General features: G+C 38.7%; 2 protein-coding genes across 2 annotated transcripts; both read left to right on the plus strand.

Annotated features, from left to right (window-relative positions):
- Nucleotides 1–254: 254 nt before the first annotated feature.
- On the plus strand, nt 255–7136 carry LOC146635553 (Fc receptor-like protein 5). Its single transcript, XM_085350178.1, has 4 exons — nt 255–282; nt 3003–3266; nt 3386–3655; nt 7018–7136. The coding sequence occupies exons 1-4, from the start codon at nt 255–257 to the stop codon at nt 7134–7136; spliced, it is 681 nt and encodes a 226-aa protein (XP_085206304.1).
- A 7602-nt stretch (nt 7137–14738) lies between these two features.
- LOC146635554 (Fc receptor-like protein 5) lies at nt 14739–22211 on the plus strand. Its single transcript, XM_085347490.1, has 5 exons — nt 14739–14769; nt 17483–17746; nt 17881–18138; nt 20332–20481; nt 22171–22211. Exons 1-5 carry the CDS (start codon nt 14739–14741, stop codon nt 22209–22211), a joined length of 744 nt encoding a protein of 247 aa, XP_085203616.1.
- Nucleotides 22212–23480: the final 1269 nt, after the last annotated feature.

The raw sequence follows: 23480 nt of genomic DNA on the forward strand, positions 1-23480 counted from the left end.
TGTTGTAAGTAAGGTGATTAACCACTAGGTGACACCAGAACATTTTGATGTTAAACTTTAGCACAGATAACATGCACAACCTTAGCCTAAATAAATGCAAAGGTCTTGCATGTCCAGCATAGGGTACTTGATGGTTTTCTTTTAATGTTATTTTGGGGGTGTGCGTTGTGTATGTGTGGGCAGGCAGTGTCAGGATGTGGTTTAAATGTGTTAGAGTTTTCTTAGAGAAACAAAGTCATCTTTAAAACAGGACGATGATCGCACCAGTCTGCCTCATGATCAGTAAGAAAACTGACTTTTTATTCCATATTTGTCAACAACAGATCTGTGTTTGTTTTTACATTTATAGCTTGCATACAGTTTTTCTCATTTGCAATGAGTCAATTCTTAAATGATGGTTAAAGTTTTAAAAACCTTTTGAAATCCTTTAAAACACTTTGCTACATGTGAACATCAGAAAGCATATTTGTTTTTTTCTTCTGTAAATCATTTGAGAAATGAGCCGTGTTGGCTTAGAGCCAAAGGGTTAAAGGGTCTTGTGAGTGGAGTTTGTGTCTTTGTTTGGACTGTGTGAGTTCCTGGTAGTCTAACTTCCTCCCACGGTCCAAACACATGCCTGTTAGGTTAACTAGTTATTTTAATTGTTCACAGGTAAGGATGGTTGTCTGTGAACGTTTAGCTCTGTGATGGACTGATGACTTGAGTCCTCGGGTGTAATCTGTCTCTAAGCCCCTGTTAGCTGGGCAGATTCCTGATTTTGTGCATTTTATGAGTTTGAATTTGAATTCCTCTCATACAGGTTAATGCGACATCAGCTGTCATGGTTGTTCTAACTCCCATCACTTCATACATGGTGGAATATTTACATGGATTAGTTTTCCCTGAAGCTAAAATTAACCCTTCTTGAACATTCATGGTCAGAAGTTTCCATACACTCATCAGGGGAGTGAATGTTGAGGTAATTGTGGGCTTTTAATGGTTTCTTCAACTGTTCTTACATCTTTAATGAAAATTAAACAAAAAAAGGTTGAAATATTTGGTTAACATTTAACAAATATTAGTGACAGCCAACAACAAGCTGCAGGCATAACTCTGATGGGAAGTTTGACCTTTCTTATTGGCAGAATGTTTTGTTTCTGGGTCTTTGACCCAGCTCTTTGAGGTTACTTTATTAGGTTAACATATTTGTTGATGTTTGATTTTTTGCTTTGTTAAGAAGTTTTAGGTTTGAGTTTTGGTTCTTCTAATGTCATTGAGTTTACAGCTTTCCCCACTTATGTCTGTGTCTGCTCGCCTTCTGTGTGTCTCGCTCCCCCTCCCTCTGTGTCTTGTCTCCCTTAGTTGTTCCCAGGTTTTCCTCCTTGTGTTTCATCCTTGTCTCATCTGTCCTTCATGTGCATCCATGTGTGTTCTCCACAGCCCATCATGTCTCTCGCCGTCTCCATCTTCTCTTTTTGTCTTGTTCCCATGTCTGTTTCCCCCTCTGTCCCAATGTCAAGCTCGCGTGTCTTAGTCTGTGTCTTTGTATGTTACTTCTTAGATCTTCATTCAGATCTTTGGACTTTCCCATTTTTTGAGTATTGGTTAATCTGATGAACGCTGTGAAACAAGTGCTTTAGTGCTGACAGACATAAAGTACCAGTTGTAGTCAATCATGATCAACCATGAAAAGCTGACCGTGTCACTTACTAAAAGATTTAAGTGTATGTATATTGAACCTGAAAGTATTCTTTTGATGTGCAGTGCAGATTTGAGAAAATCGAAAATAAATTCAAATTTGTGCAACCAATTACTTTTTTTTGAAATGGAATAAGGTTAAGATTAGAGATTAAAGTGGAAATAAAACATTTCAAAGAAATCATTAATCTTGAGCCCCAAAGTGGTTTCTGAGCTTCCTGCTCTAAAATGAAATGCCCAAAATTAATTGATTATTTCTCCTCCAATACAAACTCTGTGCTTACAATTTTGGTATCAAAATAAAATTAAGCAGAAATTCATTAATTTTGCTTAAAAATGCTTGTTTTTTTAATACATTTTTTGAAGAATTAACCACACATTTACATGGCAATGGCCCTTTTCTGCCGTGCGCATGTAGCGTTTAATTGGCCTCTGGCCCTTTAAATTCTGAGGGGCTGTAACTTTGGTTTCTTTGGGTAAATTTGCGTGATTGACACCTCTTTTTAATCGTTTGAGCCAATAGAATCACAGTAATGATGCCACGTTCCCGTCACTTCAACCAATCAGAACTTGCAAGGCCAAACTCAACGTGGCCCCAAAATTACTACATGTGACCTCCATCCAGTCACGTGTCTGTAGGTGGGTCTAAAATGTAGGTTGTTGACGGAAATGGCTCTGATGCCATTAGTTAGCCTTGGAAACTGCTGATAATCACGTGGCTAACAGCTAACTGCAAAATCTGAACAGTAAGCCAATTTCTGTCTGAGCGCATTTGCGCCGCTATGTGTTTTTGTGGTCTTCTTTTGTGAATTTTGGTCAGAGTGTTGTGAAACTTGGTGTTTGGAATCGTTGATATCTCTGGAAGATAACTCACCTTTCTTTAGCCGGTTACATCAAGTCTGGAGAATTTCTTGTTTGGTTTTGTTTGTTTAGCGGACATTTACGTAACTGTTGGTTTAATCATGACTTGTTTTCGTTCTGTTTAGTTTTTGTAGAAATGGTTTATATGAGATTTTAACTGAGATTCAGAGGTTTTTGTGGATACCGCACATGTCCAGACTTATATTTCTGACACCGTGTTATAACTGATTAAACGTGAGCTCCTCCTTTTTACCCCTGGTAGCGGGGCGTGGGGCTTAAAAGCCTAACATTACCATGTCGTTCTTGGCAATGTTGAGTTTGTGGAAACTTTTGTCCAAAACGGTCGCTGGTTTGAATCTGTGCAGTGGCAGAAAAGGTTTCAGCATCTATATCATTGATCTTCTCACACTGCGTGTACTACATGTTAACTGATGTGTCTCAACCTTATGTTTTTCAACCTGCAGCTGCTGCTCTGAGCATCCATCCAGGCAGGTCAGTCTTCTTCTATTATGAAACCGTGACTCTGAGCTGTGCAGTGCCAGGCAGCTTCAGCAGCTGGACAGTGAAGAGAAACACCTCCACAAGGTCTTCTGTTTCATGTGAGACCTGGGGCCAATTAAATGGGTCATCCTGCACCATCAAAGGTGTCTACCCATCAGACAGTGGAGTGTACTGGTGCGAGTCTGACAGCAGGGAGTGCAGCAACACCATCAACATCACAGTGGCAAGTAAGCTTGCAATGACAGATAGTTTATATTAAAGAAAATAAAATTAACACATTTTTGCAACTTTGTAACTAAGGGCAAAACCAGAGTCAGAGACCACAGTTTCTCTCTCTGCATTTCAGCTGGTGTCATCCTGCAGGGTCCTGCTGTTCCTCTGACTGAGGGAGACAGTGTGACACTAAACTGCTCCTATAAGGAAAAATATGCAAAGGAGTCTACGTCCAATTTCATTACTGCATTCTACAGAAATGGTGCTGTTATTGGAAATAGGTCTGAAGGAAGGTTGAGCTTTATCCATGTGTCCAAGGAGAACGAAGGCTTCTACAAGTGTGAACATCCCACAAAAGGAGAGTCACCAGAGATTTGGCTGGAAGTGAGAGGTGATGATGATGGTAGATTTCATGAAGGTTTCGTCTGACAGCTTATAAATACTGTTGCATACATAAAGCAGTTTCATTTATAACTCAGTGATTAAATGGGATGTTTTTTGTATAAACCTGACCACAACTAATTAACAAAGCCTGTTACCACCGTACATCACAGTTCTCTATGTCCCTCTATGCTGCCTGGTGAAAGTCAGGTTTAAAGCTGTAAGTTTTATAGATCCTTCCTGCTGCCGGCCTTACCTTCCCAAACAGCACTTTGCACGTGATAGGGCAGAGGTCTTTATCGGGAGTCATATAGTCTCCCCTGTGCACGGTGTTGGTGAGCGTTGGTGGAAGTGAAGAGGAGAGATGTTGAAATCGGGCTCAAAGGACCAAAGTGTCAGAAAAATTCTCTTATGAAGTGAAACACACAGAATAAGAAGTTACAATGGGTTTATTTTATTGGAAGCAGCAGGAAGCAGAGTTGGCTTCAACTTCTTTACTCAAGTAAAAGTAAAAAAGTAAAGTCTCTGAAATGTACTCAAAGCAAGAAAGTAAAAAGCAGCTCTTTGGAGGATGTTTCTATATTTGTGCTAAGCTAGCTTCATAAGTCATCACTTAACAACCAGATACTCTAGCACAAGACACGTGACTGTCAAAGTAAAACGGGAAATACACAAACATGGGGACCAGGGTGATTAGACATACCACAAGGAACACAATGGAGGCACAGTAACCAAACCTAAAGACTACAAATCACAAAATACTAAAGATAACTTAGGAAGCTATAAATACAAAAAAAAAACCTAAACCACAAGAACCACAGATATACAGAATATTAATGATCAACACATAAAAACTGGGTGACCAGATCCAGGATCATGACGGCTGTAATTTAAACACAAAAAGATCCATACAAGGTACCTGTGTTAAAAAAATATGAATGTAATATTGTCATCCTGCTCAGATTTAAAGTCTGGATTCTCTTTCCATCAAACATGATGTGAAATCAAAATAAGCAAAAACAAAACAAAAATGAGTCCTGTCTAAATTACAATGATGCCATTTTAAAACCTTATTAACCTGCATGTATGCGACAAGTCATTTGTTGTTGCTTCAATATGTAAATACATGCAAATCAGGATATTGTCTTGCTTATTTTCGTCTTTTTCTAATTTGGTGATGGGTGATGAGTCATTTATAAAGTAAAATAGCATGGCATAACACATAATGTTCTTATTGCCATGAAACCCTGTCATCATTACTCATTGATCTGGGTTGAAATTCAGTTTTCTGTATGGCTCTTTCGCACTCACTTACTCTTTCTCAACCCTGGGCGGCTGTGATGCAAATTCAAATTCAAATTCAAATTTTATTTGTCACGTACACAGTCATACACAGTACGATATGCAGTGAAATGCTTGGACAACTGCTCGTGACCTAAAGAAAACAAAAAAGGAAAAGGCTATGAATAAGATAGGAAATAAATATGAAAAATTAAAAAGGGTAAATTTAACTAGGAAGGAATAAAATATAAATTAAGGTTAAAAATGAAATAACTGTACAACACAAATTAGAATGAAGGGTAAATTTAACTGGGAAGAATAAGATAAAATATATAAATTAAAGTTGAAAATAAAATAACTGTACAAGACTCTACTGTCAATGTTTCTGTTGACACTGACTCTAGTGTGACGCTAAAATCATTAAGGTAAGCAATGTTGCTGCTTTCAGGAACCGTTGTAATTTTTAAGATTGCACAAACCGTTTGGTTTGTTATGGTAGTTTAGAGAACGGTTAGAAAAAACGTTCTGTCTGAGCTTGTAACTGTTATTTTGGATGTTATCAGCCTATTGAAAAATAATCAGTGTGGAGCCTCTGGCTGATTAGAGGAAGCCCTGTATCAGATTGCGCCCAACCCCCTCTTTTTCTCTTGCTACCCGGGTTTAATACGGTTATAGCAAAGCACCTCCATCATGGACCTGTGCTATAAATCTGCCCGATCCACTAAGACTCATTGAGGAGTTCCTGAGCTTTCAACCTGGTGGCAAACACATACTGATAATCCTGTTGAAAAATCTAGAAAGTTAATGTACTCACTTAACAGCGACTTTTTAAATATACTTAATATTCATTAATTAGAATGTTAACATTTATCCAGGTATTTGTGTTCAAACTCACAAAAGCGAGGGATGTATAAACACATGACTCATGCACACCCACGCATATAACCAAACATGCACACGTGTGCTTGCTCCAGCACAAATCCACTTATCTTATTCCCTCTGATACTCTCATCTACTCAAGCTTTGCATGACAGTTATGGTTACAATCATGGCTCTAATAGAACACCAATGCAATCTGTTCCTCATAATATACTGCTATACTGTTCAGTGTGCTGCAGCTCTATGACAGATTAGCTCTCCCAGACTTCCTTTTTCAGTGTGCCTCAATTTGCATGCTCTTCAGTGTCTTGCCTGCCAATAAAAGCTTGGTCCAGTGCTTGGTCGTCAGATAGTGAGTAAAGAGCTCATTGTGCAGAACAAAGACATTTCTCATGCTTTTTGCATTGAATTGCAGTATATTTTCAACAGCAGCCAATACGAGTATCAAGATACTCTCTGATTTAATGTCCGCTCCAGTAAGCTGCTGGAGCCCGTCTCTCATAAATTTACTTTTTGAATCCACTGGAGACTTGTAGCTATTTCACAGATATCAGTTGTTGTCTTATTTATTACAACGGAAGTTTCAGAATCAGAATACTTTATTAATCCCTAAGGAAATTATCCCATTTTTGTAATGCTATTTATGGCTTTATTCACACATACCCACAACAGTGACAGTTGCTCATGAGTGAACTGGACTTTATGCTGTGCCAGTCTTTATAAATAGTCCATAAAATATGAACAAAGTATTCATATTGGAAGCTTTTGGATTTCCATTTATAGCCCACTGTAGTCAGACCTTTGTTGACAAATCACATGTGATCAGGCTTTGTTTGCTTACAGGTAAATACTCACGGAGGGTAAAAGAGGGAATGCATTAGCAGAAATGGAGTGAAAAGAGAATCAAGACTTGAAAAAAGCAAAAAAAGAAAAGAAGAAAAAAAGAAAGAAAAAACAAAAGAAAAAAGAGAAAAAAAAAGAAAAATAATCAATGGCTTTCAGTCCGATACATGTCACCTCCTCTTTGATCTAGCAGACTCAGCACAGTTGTGGGCAGTGACTGAATGCTGTTATCATCACTATAAATCTGTGATAAACAGAGCAAATAAGATTTGGCAGATATGTTGCTGCTGTGAGACTGATGGGAGGATAAGTGTTCTTAGAAGACTATGGTTAGAAAAAAAAACAAAAAAAAAGTTGACATATTGATTCTGTGTTTTTCAGGTAATGATAATGACAACACTAACAACCCTGTTAGTGCCGGTGCCATTGGTGTCATTGTTGGTGGGGTTGTCATCACTGTCATCACTGTCATTGCTGTCATTGCTTGGTGCAAATTCTAGAAACTTTGGCAAAAGTGTAAGTAACAGTTTTCTTCTCTTTTAATTAAAAAAAACATCTCACAATAAAAAAAACAACAACAAGAAAAAAACTGAACAAACCTGAACAGATTTGTGGCAATTTATAAGTTATTACCACTCAATTACCTGTGGTAGTTTCTGTGTAATAAGGGTTGCAACACTGCCTGATGATGATAATGATGATAATATATAATATGGTAAATTACATGTTTAAAATGTCCAGTACAGAAAAATAAGATGCCATCCATATTCTCCTGTTTGTCCAGTTCAGGGTTGTGGGTCGAAACACCACAGGCCTCTGCTGCGTTCGTCATTGACTGACCTCTAACCATCCAAAGATCCAGCCTCTCCTGCAGCAAGTAACGCCAAGCAAGCCACTTGCATATTGAAAAATCCAAAAGAAAAAACAATGTTAAAGCAAGCACAATGTAACTGTTAGTTTTTTGAGCAACAATTTTACAGATACAGTGTCCTATTAAAAAAAGGCACTGTTATAATTTGTGTATAAAGTAAAATAATAACTACTCTTTTGCTTTTTCTAAAATATCATATTGGAATATTCAATGTCGATCATTAGAAAAGAGCCACTCAGAAATTCGCTGTGAGTGGATAGCTATGTTATGAGGACTTGCATCCTAGATCCATGTTTATATAAACCAATGGACTGGTTTCAACTCCAACTTCAACAGCATAGGCCAATGGCTCAGAGGTGTGGTGTCCTCAGAATATAGCTCCACCCAGTGACTTTTGTAGTGGTTTATTTCTAATAATATAATCTAAATATTCCAGTGCATGCCAATATTCCAATATGTTATTTTAGGTAGAAAAGAAAAAAGACAAATTAATAATTTTACTTTACACACAAATTATAATGCTGCATTTTTTTTTTATATTACAGTCTGTTTCTGTGAAATGGTTGTTCAAAGACCTTCCAAACAGCAGCTTGGTGCTGCTTGCTGCAGGAGAGGCTACATCTGTCAAGACCTGCTGTTGCAGATCATGTGAGGCGAGGTGCAGATCCAAGCGCAGACAAGGATAAGAAATAAGCAAAAATCAGAACGCAAAAATAACCTGAACTGGGAAAAATACTAGGAAACCATGAAACATGAGGGGAGGTGAGAAGAGACTCAGCACAGGGATAAAGAAAGACTGAGACAACCTCTACACAAAGGGGTGATAAGGAAAGTGGAAACACATGGGAGCACAGCAGGAAGAAATTAAACATAACGAGACAGCGGAAGCAAACTGAACACAATGCAGATGAGATAAGGTATCATGAAAATAAAAACAGGAAGTGGAATGCAGACTGAGACCCAGACAAGGACACGTACACTTGACAATAGAGCAAAGGAAAGACTGACAGTAACAGACGCACATGATGGACTGGAAAGACAAAGGATGAAACACAAGAACGAGAACATGGGAACAGGTACGGGAGATGAAACAAACACATGAGCAAGAGGGCGAGGGACGCAGAGAGGGAGAAACATGGAGGGAGAGAGAGGGAAGGAGAGACATGGCTAGAAAGACAAAATGACAAAACAACATGAAGACAAGACTGACTTAACTGGGAGACACCGATGAAGAACACACAGATGAAACAATGACATAAAAGGGAACCATAAAACACACAAGACAACCCAAACAACAAGATAAACTCAAGAGTGGTAGAAATTAAACTAGTAGAGAACATAAGTCAGCAAATATTAAATAAACAACACTCAAAAACTATAATGTAATATAAATATAATATTATATGATATAAATATGAAAAGATCATTTCTGATTTATGATGCCCAAACATGAAATATGAAACTAAATATAAAACACTTGGTCAACCGAGGTACTCTGACAGGATCTTTGGATGCTTAGAGGTCAGTTAATGATGAATGCTGCACAGGACGGTGGATTTCATCCTGTGCAACCCTGAATTAGACAAGTGTGAGAACATGGCATTGTATTTGTGTGTACTGGACATTTTAAACATGTCTTCCACTTTCTTTCCTATCTGAAATATTTTTAGCATATCATGTATTGTCATCCAGATATAAACTATGCTGTGAAAGAGGATTCTCTACACTCACACGTGAATCTAATGTATTAATATGTATTATTCCTTTAAACTGACTTAGGCAAAATGCTAATAATTAAATCCAGTTCCTTCAAGACTTCCTGATGCTTGTTTCAATCAGTAATCATGAATACAGTATTAACTTCCTGCTTATTACACACAAACTACCACATGTAATTGAGTGGTAATATCAGTGTTGTCATCAGTGCTATTCTCATGCAATATAAAAACAAAAACCTCCATGTTACCTCATACTAAATGTAAAATATATGGCTACAGTTGCTGTATTATAAAATTTCTAAAATCTCCAGTCACTATCAATTTTCATCCTAACATCACTCAATGCAATCTGTAAATGTTGGGCATCAATAAACATCAATCAGATTGATATGAATACACCTGCTTGACAAAAGGTGTCTAATATCAGACCTACAAGAGTCTTTGTTTACAACGATCTGGATCCTTTATATAGATCAAGAAATAAAAGTTCAAAAATCAGTCTGTGCTAAAAATATAAATGTATCTCATATAACTGAAGCGTGGAGTGGTTGGTGATCTGCTATAGCTTAAAGCTATTCAATGTGAATTTTATTGGCCCTCCCTCTCAGCTCAAAAGAAAAACTGATGAATTCTTTAACATACCAATACTTTCTCTCTTTAGTCTTTCTTGCTTTTAATTTGAAATATTTCTTGTTTTCCACAACCTAAGATGTAAGTTTGTTAGCTTAACCACATGTTGACCAGAGTGTCCAAACAACATAATATGTTAATGATCAATTTTGAGAAGCAAATAACTTGTTTTATGTTGCACAGGAAGAAAAAACATAGGACAAAGCAATCATCCAAACAATGAGCAAGCAGAACCACAACAAGAAGAGATTTGACTGAGAGAAGAGCAAGAACAGCCAAACGGACAGCTTGTCCAACAGCTTGGTCGCACAGCAGAATGTAAATTTATCTCAAAAGAACTGTGTGTTGGTTTTTGGTCATGGACATTTTTTAAGTTAACAATACATATGTGTTTAGAGACATTTGATATGATTGTGCAAGAAACATCTCCTGGATGCACTGGCATGCATCTTTAGTGATGTATCCTGGGGTCATTAGGCATTTTGGATCTTGCAACATCACACACGCAGCCAGGGGTGATCGCCACGGATCAGCCCTCTTAATTCACAGCCACCTTGTGGCTTTCCCTGCCGCTTCACTCACAGCCTGGATGGACCTCTTCTTCATTGCCCCAGCCACACCCAGCTGGTCAAGGACTTTGCAGAGTGATCATCCTGCAAAGCCCTTATAACCCACTACTATGCGCTCATAGAGTGTCTCCCACCCCCTTCCCCTGCACTCCTGCACTAGTTCCTGGTACTTGTCGCGTTTCCTCTCGTTGGCCTCCTCGATCCGCTCTTCCCAGTTCCACTCTGAGTTCCAGCATGATCAGATGACTACCTGGCAAATAAAAAAATAAAAACTAAAAATAGACACACACACACACATACACACACACACACACACACACACACACACACACACACACACACACACACACTTGTTATTAATTAAGATATTGAGGTGTAAAAATTTGTTCCATTTGGACCTCTACTTTCAGAATTTTTAGTCCTTAAAAACTGGACATGAAAAAAAAATCTTGATGATGTATTTGAAAACAAAGATGAGGCAGTTTATGTCAAGTAACAGAACAAAACTGGACTGTGTGTCCACAAACACTCATTGGGTAATTTTATGAAGTATTAACCTTGAAACTGTTAGTTAGATCCTTGGTGTTTGCTTTAGTATTTAGTATTTATTTATTTATTGTCATTGTCAAGAACAATGAAATTGCGTTTGGGGCTTCCATACAACCCAAAAAAAAGAAGAAAATAATAAATACCCCTTAAAACCCAAGTGTACATATTTAACCCAGTGTGACTCCAATGCAATAAGACAATCCTTAGCAATAATGTTCGTAGAAATTCAGACAAAGACCTGAGAAACATGACAAAATACAACAATGCAACCCATTCAATATTATTGTACTGTGAGATATGATATCAGATATGATAGTTATCTATTTAAGAAAGAGGGGGGGGCAGGAGGGGGAAGAGAATAAAGATATGATGCACCAATGCAGACCAGTTCATTGCTATTAAGAAGTTGTTAGGGTTATATTGTTGATTGTTATTTATGCTTAGAAATATGTACTCAGAAATGCTTAGTCGATTATAATCGATTGCATAATGATAGAGGTCTGATCCTTAACAGTCTGCAAAGACTCTGTGTGCTACCCAGAGCACTCTGGCATGCACACACATCTTAAGGTCATGAGAGAGGTCGTACCTTCTCTTACTGATTTATGGTATAGGAGGACACCTACTCTGTATCTGTTTAAGTACAAGTGCCTTTTGTTTAGGTGGACCGCTAGACTCCTGGCACCAGCTTTGGGGAGTCTTCACAGGGTCACATCTTGACCCCACACACACCCACACACACACACCCACACACATACCTATATGACACACAGAAAAGTTTTTTGTTTTTTGTCTCTTTGTTCACATGTATGCCTATGTAAGATGTCGTGGGTTAATGAACGTATGCATATTCATGTAACGACAATAAAGAGCAGTGCTACGAGGGAGCAGACGAGAGCAACTGGGGTCAAGCGAAGGAACGGCGCTCGTCACTGTTCTCTCCTTTGTGCATAAGTAACACAAAGAACTTTGGTGACTTGCGTCTTGCTTTTGCTGTTGTAGTAGAATTGTCTTGTTCCAGCAGTGGGTCTGTGCCAGGCAGACCCATCACTTGTGTGGTGATATGTATTTTTTTTTCTCTGCCAAAAAACAACTTATGTTGAACTTTGAACTGATAATAATTAAAGAAGGGCATTTTCTACTGAAAATGAGGAAGAAGAAAAGACTTCACAACTCACTGAGTTTAAACACATATTACCAGAGCTATGAAAACAAGAAAAACGGCATACATGCAAGCTACATGCAATTACAGCCTATTTCATTTAATTGCTATATTAATTGTTATATTGCTGCTAATCAGTATTCTGTGTTTGCACAGATCTACAGTATGGATTTAACGTCGATTCCCAGACGCCTTCAAAACTGGATTATAGATGGCAGACAGTTGGTGTCATAGGCCACCACCTCTGTTCAAAGATGGTCGCTCACAGTGATTTCAGTGATCATGTGATTTCCTGAGGTCAGATGGCCCAGAGTGTGAGTGGGCGTTAAGGCGTCACAGTGGACATAAATGGCTTCTTTGACCTCAGGAAATCACATGATAGGGTGGGGCTAGGTTTCACAATGAGCTCACCCGAAACCCTGGCTGATTGTGACCCACACCCGTTTTCACACCTTGGCTCATGTGATTAGTTAGAGGATCATGAGGGGTCCTTTGTCCCTCTTTTGGGGGGAAACTCCCACAGGGCTTAAATCTGGGACTCTCCACCATTTGACTCTTAGAATTGAAGAAGCTTCTCGGATGAGAGGTGAAACGTCTTCAAGTAACTTAAAGAAGTCCAGACGCTTTTCTTTCCAAGCTCCTTAGATCAAGATATCACATATTTGCAAAAGTGCTCCGATGTTTTCAAAGACGTCTGTTACCCACCAGCTCGATAGCTCGCCGGGAGCTCGAGGGTCACTAGAGCTGCCGAGAACGGCAAACTCCCGGCACATCATCTTCAGAGCAACGCGGTCTTTCGCTACTCTGGTTAAACTTGATATATAAGTCACTTAGATAACTTGAAAATGTTATTGTTTGGCTTTTTTCAGTGTTTTATTTGTTCAGGAGTAAATCAGTTTGGCTGGATTAAAGTCATTAGATTAGATTAGATAAATTAAAACTTTATTAATCCCTCGGGTGGGTTCCTCCGGGGTTTTCACACAGCTGAATAAACGTCAAACAGAAAACTGATTAAACAGAAGTGTGAGATGGTCGGGAATTTACGCAATCGTCCTGTTATATTTTAGACAGCAAGGAGCAGACGGCCGAGTTGATTAAACTCCAGCGAGACAGCGCTGGCGCAAATCTGTAGGCTAGACTGTCCGGCCTTTACGTCCAGCCTATTGGACCTTCTGAGGACCCGGCCCACGTAGACCACGAAGGCCAGGTCCTCAGGAGGATACAGCCCATGGTTTTGGACACGCCAATAGTGTCCTTGTTGAATTAACCACTATCCAGATTGATATCTGTTTTTGTGTGCACAATGAGTATTTTTGACTGTCTAGACTCTGAAAACTCCATAAGCTCTTACATTGCACTATATCAACAAAACATACTTTTATGCTTGAGATAACCACTACATTATGCTCTTTGTTGTTGCTGTGTGACTCTCTCGTCCACATAAACACACAATGCCCTGAGAGAATTTCTTCAGATTTTAATTTGGACTGCGAAATTACCTTGAAATAAACTTTCAATTTTTGTGATTTTTGTGATCTCTTTCTTAATAGGCCTTAGTAGACTATTATTTCACAAATTTGCACAGAGATGTTGGTAAACTGCATCTTGGTGTTAATAGTTTTTAACCTGGTGCCTCTGAGCACTGTATTGACATCTTGTATACAGTATGTAAATATTTTACAGAATCCTTGGGTACAATGCAAGCTTAAGACATTTAATATCAATTCTTAGAAGTGCAGCTTTTTAGACAATCTGTGTATGTTTTACTTGACATCAAAGTTGTGATGAGCAACTTCTTTTATTTTATTTTCTTGTTCTATTCGTTTTATTGACCACTTTTTAATACAAAATTGGCATAAAATGCCAAGATAAAGTATGCAAGACTTGGTTGCCTCAAATAGCCTTTGGCAAGATTTATTCGGGATTTACCACTAGGCGTTACCAGAACACCTAATACTTGTTATTAATCTCTGTTTCTCTCCCACAGCATGTTTTCCTTCTCTCACCCCTCGCAGCAGATGGCCGCCCCTCCCTGACCCTGGTTCTGCTGGAAGTTTCTTCCTGTTAAAAGGGAGTTTCCCCCCCCCCCCCCCCCCCCCCCCCCCCACTGTCGCCAAAGTGCTTGCTATAGGGGGTCATATGATTGTTGGGTTTTTCTCTGTATGTATTATTGTAGGATCTACCTTACAATATAAAGCCTTGAGGCGACTGTTGTTGTGATTTGGTGCTGTATAAATAAAATTGAATTGATTGTTACACTTTAGTAGAGATACCAATGTGCACATGCACAACCTTAGGCCTGGTTTATGTAACCGTGGCTTATATTTGTAATATTAATACAGAAAATGTTCCATCTGTAAAACTCTGTTTTACAGTCCACACATTCAACTACTTTTTCTAAAGGAACAGAAATAAAGAAGACATTTAGACTTTATGGTCTCTAGATATAAATGCAAAGGTGTTGCAGGTCCAGCATAGGGTACTTGATGAGTTTTTTTATGTTATTTTGTGGGTGTGCGCTGTGCATGGTGTGAGAAGGCTTTGGCAGGATGTGGTTTAAATTATTTTTTTCAGACTTCAAACAAAGTCATCTTTAAAACAGGATGATGATCGCACCAGTCTGCCTCATGATCAGTAAGAAAACTGACTTTTTATTTCATATTTGTCAACAACAGATCTTTGTTTGTTTCTATATTTATAGCTTGCATGCAGTTTTTTCTCATTTGCAATGAGTCAATTCTTAAATGATGGTTAAAGTTTTAAAAGCAGTTTCTGAAATTCTTTAAAACACTTTGCTACATGTGAACATCAGAAAGCATATTTGTTTTTTTCTTCTGTAAATCATTTGAGAAATGAGCCGTGTTGGTTTTGAGCCAAAGGGTTAAAGGGTCTTGTGAGTGGAGTTTGTGTCTTTGTTTGGACTGTGTGAGTTCCTGGTAGTCTAACTTCCTCCCACGGTCCAAACACATGCCTGTTAGGTTAACTAGTTATTTTAATTGTTCACAGGTAAGGATGGTTGTCTGTGAATGTTTAGCTCTGTGATGGACTGATGACTTGAGTCCTCGGGTGGAATCTGTCTCTAAGCCCCTGTAAGCTGGGCAGATTCCTGATTTTGTGCGTTTTATGATTTTGAATTTGAATTCCTCTCGTACATGTTAATGCGACATCAGCTGTCATGGTTGTTATAACTCCCATCACTTGATACATGGTGGAATATTTACATGGATTAGTTTTCCCTGAAGCTAAAATTAACCCTTCTTGAACATTCATGGTCAGAAGTTTCCATACACTCATCAGGGGAGTGAATGTTGAGGTAATTGTGGGCTTTTAATGGTTTCTTCAACTATTCTTACATCTTTAATGACTTTGAAAAACTAAACAAAAAAAGGTTGAAATATTTGGTTAACATTTAAAAAATATTAGTGACAGCCAACAACAAGCTGCAGGCATAACTCTGATGGGAAGTTTGACCTTTCTTATTGGCAGAATGTTTTGGTTCTGGGTCTTTGACCCAGCTCTTTGATGTTACTTTTTTAGGTTAACATATTTGTTGATGTTTGATTTTTTGCTTTGCTAAGACGTTTTAGGTTTGAGTTTTGGTTCTTCTAATGTCATTGAGTTTACAGCTTTCCCCACTCATGTCTATGTCTGCTCGGCTTCTGTGGTCTCGCTCCCCCCCCCCTCTGTGTCTTGTCTCCCTCAGTTGTCCCAGGTTTTCCTCCTTGTGTTTCATCCTTGTCTCATCTGTCCTTCATGTGCATCCATGTGTGTTCTCCACAGCCCATCATGTCTCTCGTCCTCTCCATCTTCTCTTTTTGTCTTGTTCCCATGTCTGTTTCCCCCTCTGTCCCAATCAAGCGCGTGTGTCTTAGTCTGTGCCTTTGTATGTTACTTCTTAGATCTTCATTCAGATCTTTGGACTTTCCCATTTTTTGAGTATTGGTTAATCTGATGAACGCTGTGAAACAAGTCCGTTAGTGCTGACAGAAATAAAGTACCAGTTGTAGTTAATCATGATCACCCATGAAAAGCTGACTGTGTCACTTACTAAAAGATTTAAGTGTATGTATATTGAACCTGAAAGTATTCTTTTGATGTGCAGTGCAGATTTGAGAAAATCGAAAATAAATTCAAATTTGTGCAACCAATTACTTTTTTTTGAAATGGAATAAGGTTAAGATTAGAGATTAAAGTGGAAATAAAACATTTCAAAGAAATCATTAATCTTGAGCCCCAAAGTGGTTTCTGAGCTTCCTGCTCTAAAATGAAATGCCCAAAATTAATTGATTATTTCTCCGCAAATACAAACGCTGTGCTTACAATTTTGGTATCAAAATAAAATTAAGCAGAAATTCATTAATTTTGCTTAAAAATGCTTGTTTTTTTAATACATTTTTGAAGAATTAACCACACATTTACATGGCAATGGCCCTTTTCTGCCATGCGCATGTAGCGTTTAATTGGCCTCTGGCCCTTTAAATTCTGAGGGGCTGTAACTTTGGTTTCTTTTGGTAAATTTGCATGATTGACACCTCTTTTTAATCGTTTGAGCCAATAGAATCACAGTAATGATGCCACGTTCCTGTCACTTCAACCAATCAGAACTTGCAAGGCCAAACTCAACGTGGCCCCAAAATTACTACATGTGACCTCCATCCAGTCACGTGTCTGTAGGTGGGTCTAAAATGTAGGTTGTTGACGGAAATGGCTCTGATGCGGTTAGTTAGCCTTGGAAACTGCTGATAATCACGTGGCTAAGAGCTAACTGCGAAATCTGAACAGTAAGCCATTTTCTGTGTTTTTGTGGTCTTCTTTTGCGGCTCGTTCAGTGAATTTTGGTCAGAGTGTTGTGAAACTTGGTGTTTGGAATCGTTGATATCTCTGGAAGATAACTCACCTTTCTTTAGCTGGTTACATAAAGTCTGGAGAATTTCTTGTTTGGTTTTGTTTGTTTAGCGGACATTTACGTAACTGTTGGTTTAATCATGACTTGTTTTCGTTCTGTTTAGTTTTTGTAGAAATGGTTTATATGAGATTTTAACTGAGATTCAGAGGTTTTTGTGGATACCGCACATGTTCGGACTTATATTTCTGACACCGTGTTATAACTGATTAAACGTGAGCTCCTCCTTTTTACCCCTGGTAGCGGGCGTGGGGCTTAAAAGCCTAACATTACCATGTCGTTCTTGGCAATGTTGAGTTTGTGGAAACTTTTGTCCAAAACGGTCGCTGGTTTGAATCTGTGCAGTGGCAGAAAAGGTTTCAGCATCTATGTCATTGATCTTCTCACACTGCGTGTACTACATGTCAACTGATGTGTCTCGACCTGATGTTTTTGAACCTGCAGCTGCTACTCTGAGCATCCATCCAGGCAGGTCAGTCTTCTTCTATTATGAAACCGTGACTCTGAGCTGTGCAGTGCCAGGCAGCTTCAGCAGCTGGACAGTGAAGAGAAACACCTCCACAAGGTCTTCTGTTTCATGTGAAACCTGGGGCCAATTAAATGGATCATCCTGCACCATCAAAGGTGTCTACCCATCAGACAGTGGAGTGTACTGGTGCGAGTCTGACAGCAGGGAGTGCAGCAACACCATCAACATCACAGTGGCAAGTAAGCTTGCTAAGTAATGTCAGATTGTTGATGTTGTATCTTAAGTAAAAATAAAATTAACGCATTTTGCAATTTTTTTTTAACTAAGAACAAAACCAGAGTCAGAGACCACAGTTTCTCTCTCTGCATTTCAGCTGGTGTCATCCTGCAGGGTCCTGCTGTTCCTCTGACTGAGGGAGACAGTGTGACACTAAACTGCTCCTATAAGGAAAAATATGCAAAGGAGTCTACGTCCAATTTCAGTACTGCTTTCTACAGAAATGGTACTTTTTTTGAAAAAAAGCCTGAAGGAAGGTTGAGCTTTATCCATGTGTCCAAGGAGAACGAAGGCTTCTACAAGTGTGAACATCCCACAAAAGGAGAGTCACCAGTGGTTTGGCTGGAAGTGAGAGGTGATGATGATGGTAGATTTCATGAAGCTTTCGTCTGACAGCTTATAAATACTGTTGCATACATAAAGCAGTTTCAATTATAACTTGGTGATTAAATGGGATGTTTTTTGTATAAACCTGACCACAACTTATTAGCAAAACTTGTATCACCATAATGCACCAGTATGTCTACCCCTCTATGCTGCCTGGTGAAAGCCAGGTTTAAAGCTGTAAGTTTTAAAGAGTAAACTAAATCTTAACATTTCCGGGACATTGATTAACCTAAAGTTTTATATTCCTAAATCAAAAGTTAACCAAGTAGTTTTCAGTTTTATTCTCGCTGTTTATCGTCACTTCTAAGATAAGATAAAACTTTATTAATCCCTCGGGTGGGTTCCTCTGGGAAATTCTGTTTCCAAAAGCACAGCACCGACAGAAGTTACAGTTACAGAATATTATATGTATACACACACACACACACACACACACACACACACACACACACACACACACACACACACACACACACACATATATAAATACAGAGACATATATAAATACAGAGACATATATAAATAAAATATACAAAGGGGATAAATAGAATAAATAGGAATAAAAATAAAAAATACAAGTGAATTGCACATTTCAAGTATTGAGGTCTATTGCACTGTTGACTATTAACAAAAGTATTGCACAAAAGGTATTGCACAGTGAGGTGAAGAGGCACTACAGCTTAGTTGTTCCCCCCTCCTTTGTCCTCCTGTTTCCCCTCCCTCTCCCCTCCAGAGAGGAGTTAAACAGTTTGATGGCGTGTGGGACAAAGGAGTTTTTAAGTCTGTTAGTTCTTGTCTTTGGGAGAAGCAACCTGTCACTGAACAGACTCTTCTGGTTGTTAATGGCCGTGCGCAGAGGATGCCCAGCATTGTTCATAATGTCCAGCAGTTTCTTTAGTGTCCTTTTCTCTGCCACTGTCTACCACCTCCAGCTGTGAGGTGGGAGAAGTGATGTGTTATCTTGTCCAAACTATATATCACAGCAGCTGTAACTATCATTTTGTAATTCCCCCTTTCATTCTTCCTGTTATCCTTTTGCCATAACTCACACTCATCTCTGCCCACAGCACCTTGCCTGCACTCTCTTCTTTGCCTCTCTTGTGCACTGTCTCCCACATTCACAAACATGTATTCTAGCTTACTTCTAGGGACTTTCATTCATCTTATCTCCAGAACTTACCTCCACCTCCCCAGGCTCTCTTCCACCTGTTCCCCACTCTCTTAATACAAATTTCAGTGTCATCTGCAAACATCATAGTCCACAGAAACTCCTCATCTGTCAGCTTGTCCATCACCATCTCAAATAAGAAGGAGCTCAGAGCTGATCTCTGATGTCATCCCAACCCCATCATAAACCCATCTGTTAATCCCCCTCATGACTGTCTCATCCTGTTACATGTCCTGCAACACCCTTCTCGTGTACTTCTCTGACACTGACGTCCTGACTTCTGCACACAGTACACAGTACAAAGTCACTATGTTGCACTCTATCACATGCTTTTTCTGGTGTCTTAGAGTCCTAGGGTCTAGAGAAGACACTAGAGACATAACCAGTTCTTTTCTTAAACACACAACTATGATGTAAGTGAAGCTGGTATTTGGCAAATAAATGCTTTAATCGATGTCCCAGAATGAGAACACACTGCCGGCCGACATCCCTACTAAAAAAGAAAATAAATAAAAAGGTCAAAAGAGAAATGTGCTAGAATTTTAGATTTGGTTTAAAATATTTATGGAGTAATTTGCTTTCTTATCCAGAAATGAAATGACTGTGTGTTTCGTTATAAAACCAATCTGAAAAATCTAACTACTGTAGCAAATGAAATGAAATGTCACTGGAAGCGTGTCACCAACATGAAGCGTGTCAGGTTTTTTCATATATATGAGCTGCTTCCTGGATATGCAGCAGTTCTACCACAGGAAGTGGTACTGTAGGCCAGGTATAAGGTTTGTCATACATCTCATATCTTTATGCTGAAAACTTTGACTCATTTCACAGAAGCTCTGTTTTTCATGTCCTGATGTGGTTCCTTGAAATGTTTTTGTGAAATGCACAGTAATCTCTGCATATGTATCAACACGAAATATTGATTTAAAATTAACATTTTTTAATGCTCGCTCTAAACAGAAGAACTGATGATAAAAGTTTATCTCCTAACAGAGAATAATATTCCCGTGACCACCCCTGATCCTGATCCTGATCCTACTCCTCCGATCGCTCTGCCCAAACTTTTGAGCACCATCCTGCTGTTCATCCTCTACACCTGTATACTCATACTGGCTGTGTACACCTACAGGAAGTGGGCTCAAGGTAAGAAAACTTCAAAAAATTCTGATTATGTTGGTTTATGTCAATTTTCCTAAAGGGGTCAGAGGACATAGGTGCTGAAGAAATGTCAAAAATGAATTATTATCATATATAATGAGTAAACTTTACAAAAACTAAAATTTCACTCTGGACATTAAGTTCACAATGTCAGACTTTTAACCCATTAGCCCATGCACATGGTGCCACCTTAGTTGCAGGCTTACTTGCAGATGCTGCGCCTCTCTTACTGATCTTTAACATGCACTTTTTTGGAAGGCCTTTACTGCAATAAGACAGTGGAGAGAAGACATGAAAGCTGGGAGCAGAACTCAGAGTAAAAGCTCAGGTTTCTGTATTAGCTTTATGACATATGCATCACCTGCTGAACCCAGTGAGCTAAACCACAGCTGTAAATGTGCGTCCTTATTGAGAGTATAATACCTCTTAAACCTCCAGAGTTGTTTTGGTATTTGTCTCTGTATCTTGCAATGCTTTGGGAGATCATTGAAGAAAAGTAGCATTACCTCACTCTGTCACTATTTGTAAATACATTTCTGAAGTTCAGTTTTAGATCCATGACGTTCAGGCTGGATTTTATTACTTTAGTCATCAGGCACAAAAGTTGCTTTAAAGATGGAATCTGACTGCATGAGGTTGCAGACCTGAAGCATCAGGCATCAACCTGATGCTTGAACCCAAAAAGTTGATTCTGCTCATCTGGACGTAATGTTTTCAGTGGTAGAAACATTTGGTCACTCATCCAAGTGACTTCTTCAGTCTCAGCTGACTGCACGTTTCCCCAACCTTACAGCTTGTAATGAGTAGGCCTCACCTTTTTTTAAAAAAAATCAAGAGCTTTGAAAAGAATGAGCAAAATGATAAAATCTCACATTAAGGTCTGAAATATGAAATTATGTAATCGTAATGGAATTTCAGTGCTGATTGTTGTGTTTCCCATCTTGGCACCAAGTATTTATGGGTTTAATGCAGTGCTGTGAGCCAAAATGTCATTTTTTTATGTGTGTGTGTGAATGTATTGGTGGTAGAGCAGGTTATTTACCAGTCAGAAGGCTACAGTAGAGGTTACTGCTTACTTCACCCTCCATTAAATCTAAAATGTCCTCTTTTTCATGCAGGCCTGGACATCGTCACTGTCAGAATTTCACCATTTTACTTTTGCTTCTTAAGCTGCTGCTTGGTGGGCATTTGGAGCCAGAACAAGCTAATGATATCAGACCTAACACATAGATAACGATCATCATGTCACCTGAAGGCAACGACTGTTTGACTGAGTGAAACCATAGAGTAGAAACAGTTATTATAATCTTTGGTTCAGTCTAACCACATTAAGGGGAGCGGGGCATCCACAGTGGTGCAAAGTCAAATGACACCATGTGATGCAGCCCCCTGGTTGTGTCTGAGTATGTTCATGCTCCTGCAGCGAGGATGGATGTTCACTTGTTTGCATCACATTTCACAGCAAAGTTTCCAGCTGCTGTTGAGTCATTTCTGTGGCAGAACAGCTGACAGACAGTTATCTGATATCCTTGTTACAGTCAATGAGGTGGAAACAGAGCTGGTTCTCTGGAAACAATAGGTGTTGTTGTTGCTGTTGTATGAAGCAGCTTATATGTGACTAAATGTCATCTTTGAAAAATGTCGCACTATAAATAGTTTTTGTTCTTCCTGCAGCTCGAGCTGAGGCTAAAAGGAAATGGCCTGATCATCTCTAACTCGAGTGCAGGAAGACGATGATCAACAATCAACATATCACTGGGATTAAAGCAATAGTCTTACACTGATCTTTTCAACCTTAATAACCTCTCAGCAGCAATGATGTTCGATTTTGTATGAATCTAAAATTATATAAACTGAACAGAAAACTGTCTCATTTTTGCATTTGATGAGTTTTATGTTTAAAGGACAAATTGAGTGTCACAATGTTATGAAGAAGCACTCTGAGAGTGCAAACCTTCACCAGGGCCGCTCACGCTCCAGGCTGCACTTGTTTTATATAGGATTGTATATACAAACTAGTATATTGTCTTTTATAAACCTGTTGTAAGAGATTTGTCAAATACTTCTTTAATTTATAATTTGTCCTGTGGTTTAATGTATCATTTTATGCATCAGTGTCTGTCTGTATTACTGCTGTTCTAAATACATCAAAAAATATATGTTCTTACTTTTAGAAACATTACTCTTGTGTTACTCTGTAACCTGGCATTAACTATCTGCTGTGGTAAGTGGGATGAAGAAATAACAGTAACCAGGCAGATGTGCCTTTGACATCAAAAAATTTGAAAAATAGTCTCACAAATGTCCTCATCAGCATTGTGTCTGTCTCCACCTTGTGGGCATTTTTACACTTGTTGCTTATTTTAATGCAATCTGAACATTTTATATAAAGTAATTAAAATACTTATAATGTTGGTTTAGAAAGTTCCTTTCATAAAAGATGACCCAGCGTCCCCTCTGGTGAGTAATTAAATAATCAAACACTGAAGTGGCTTAAGTCAGACAGCTCTTATTTTTGCTGACAGAAACTTTGGGGACATTCACTGAGTAACCTTTAAAACCGTAGAAAGCAAAACTGGCCATCTGAGCACACTTCCTGAATTTAAGAATTAAAACTGAAACATGGATGTTGATTTAAAGAAGAAAGAGGCAAAATGTTTTATTCTCCCACACACTGTGGACTTGTTTTTTTCTATAATATGAAATCCATGGAGTCTCTTCTCACTTTCTCACTGTGGACTCTCATCCACTGCTTGGATTTCGTTAAAGGTAAATCAATATGTTTCTTATACAAATGTCACTTTTAGTTCTTTTTACACGAGTTTATGGTTTGTGAGTCATGAGCTTTTTTCAGTGCAGCGTGAACATTAATAATCCTCTTATCATTTGTCTTCACTGTGTAACTGCATAGACTTCTGAGTGTTTTGACACTCTGTGGTACTTTTTGGAAATCACAGAAGTTCTTAGTTGGAGTTCAGATCTGT

The sequence above is a fragment of the Diplotaxodon limnothrissa genome, linkage group LG3 (assembly GCF_057381915.1).
Source record: "Diplotaxodon limnothrissa isolate DT_005_m linkage group LG3, D_limnothrissa_male_GT1.1, whole genome shotgun sequence".
NCBI classification, from domain to species: Eukaryota; Metazoa; Chordata; class Actinopteri; order Cichliformes; family Cichlidae; genus Diplotaxodon; species Diplotaxodon limnothrissa.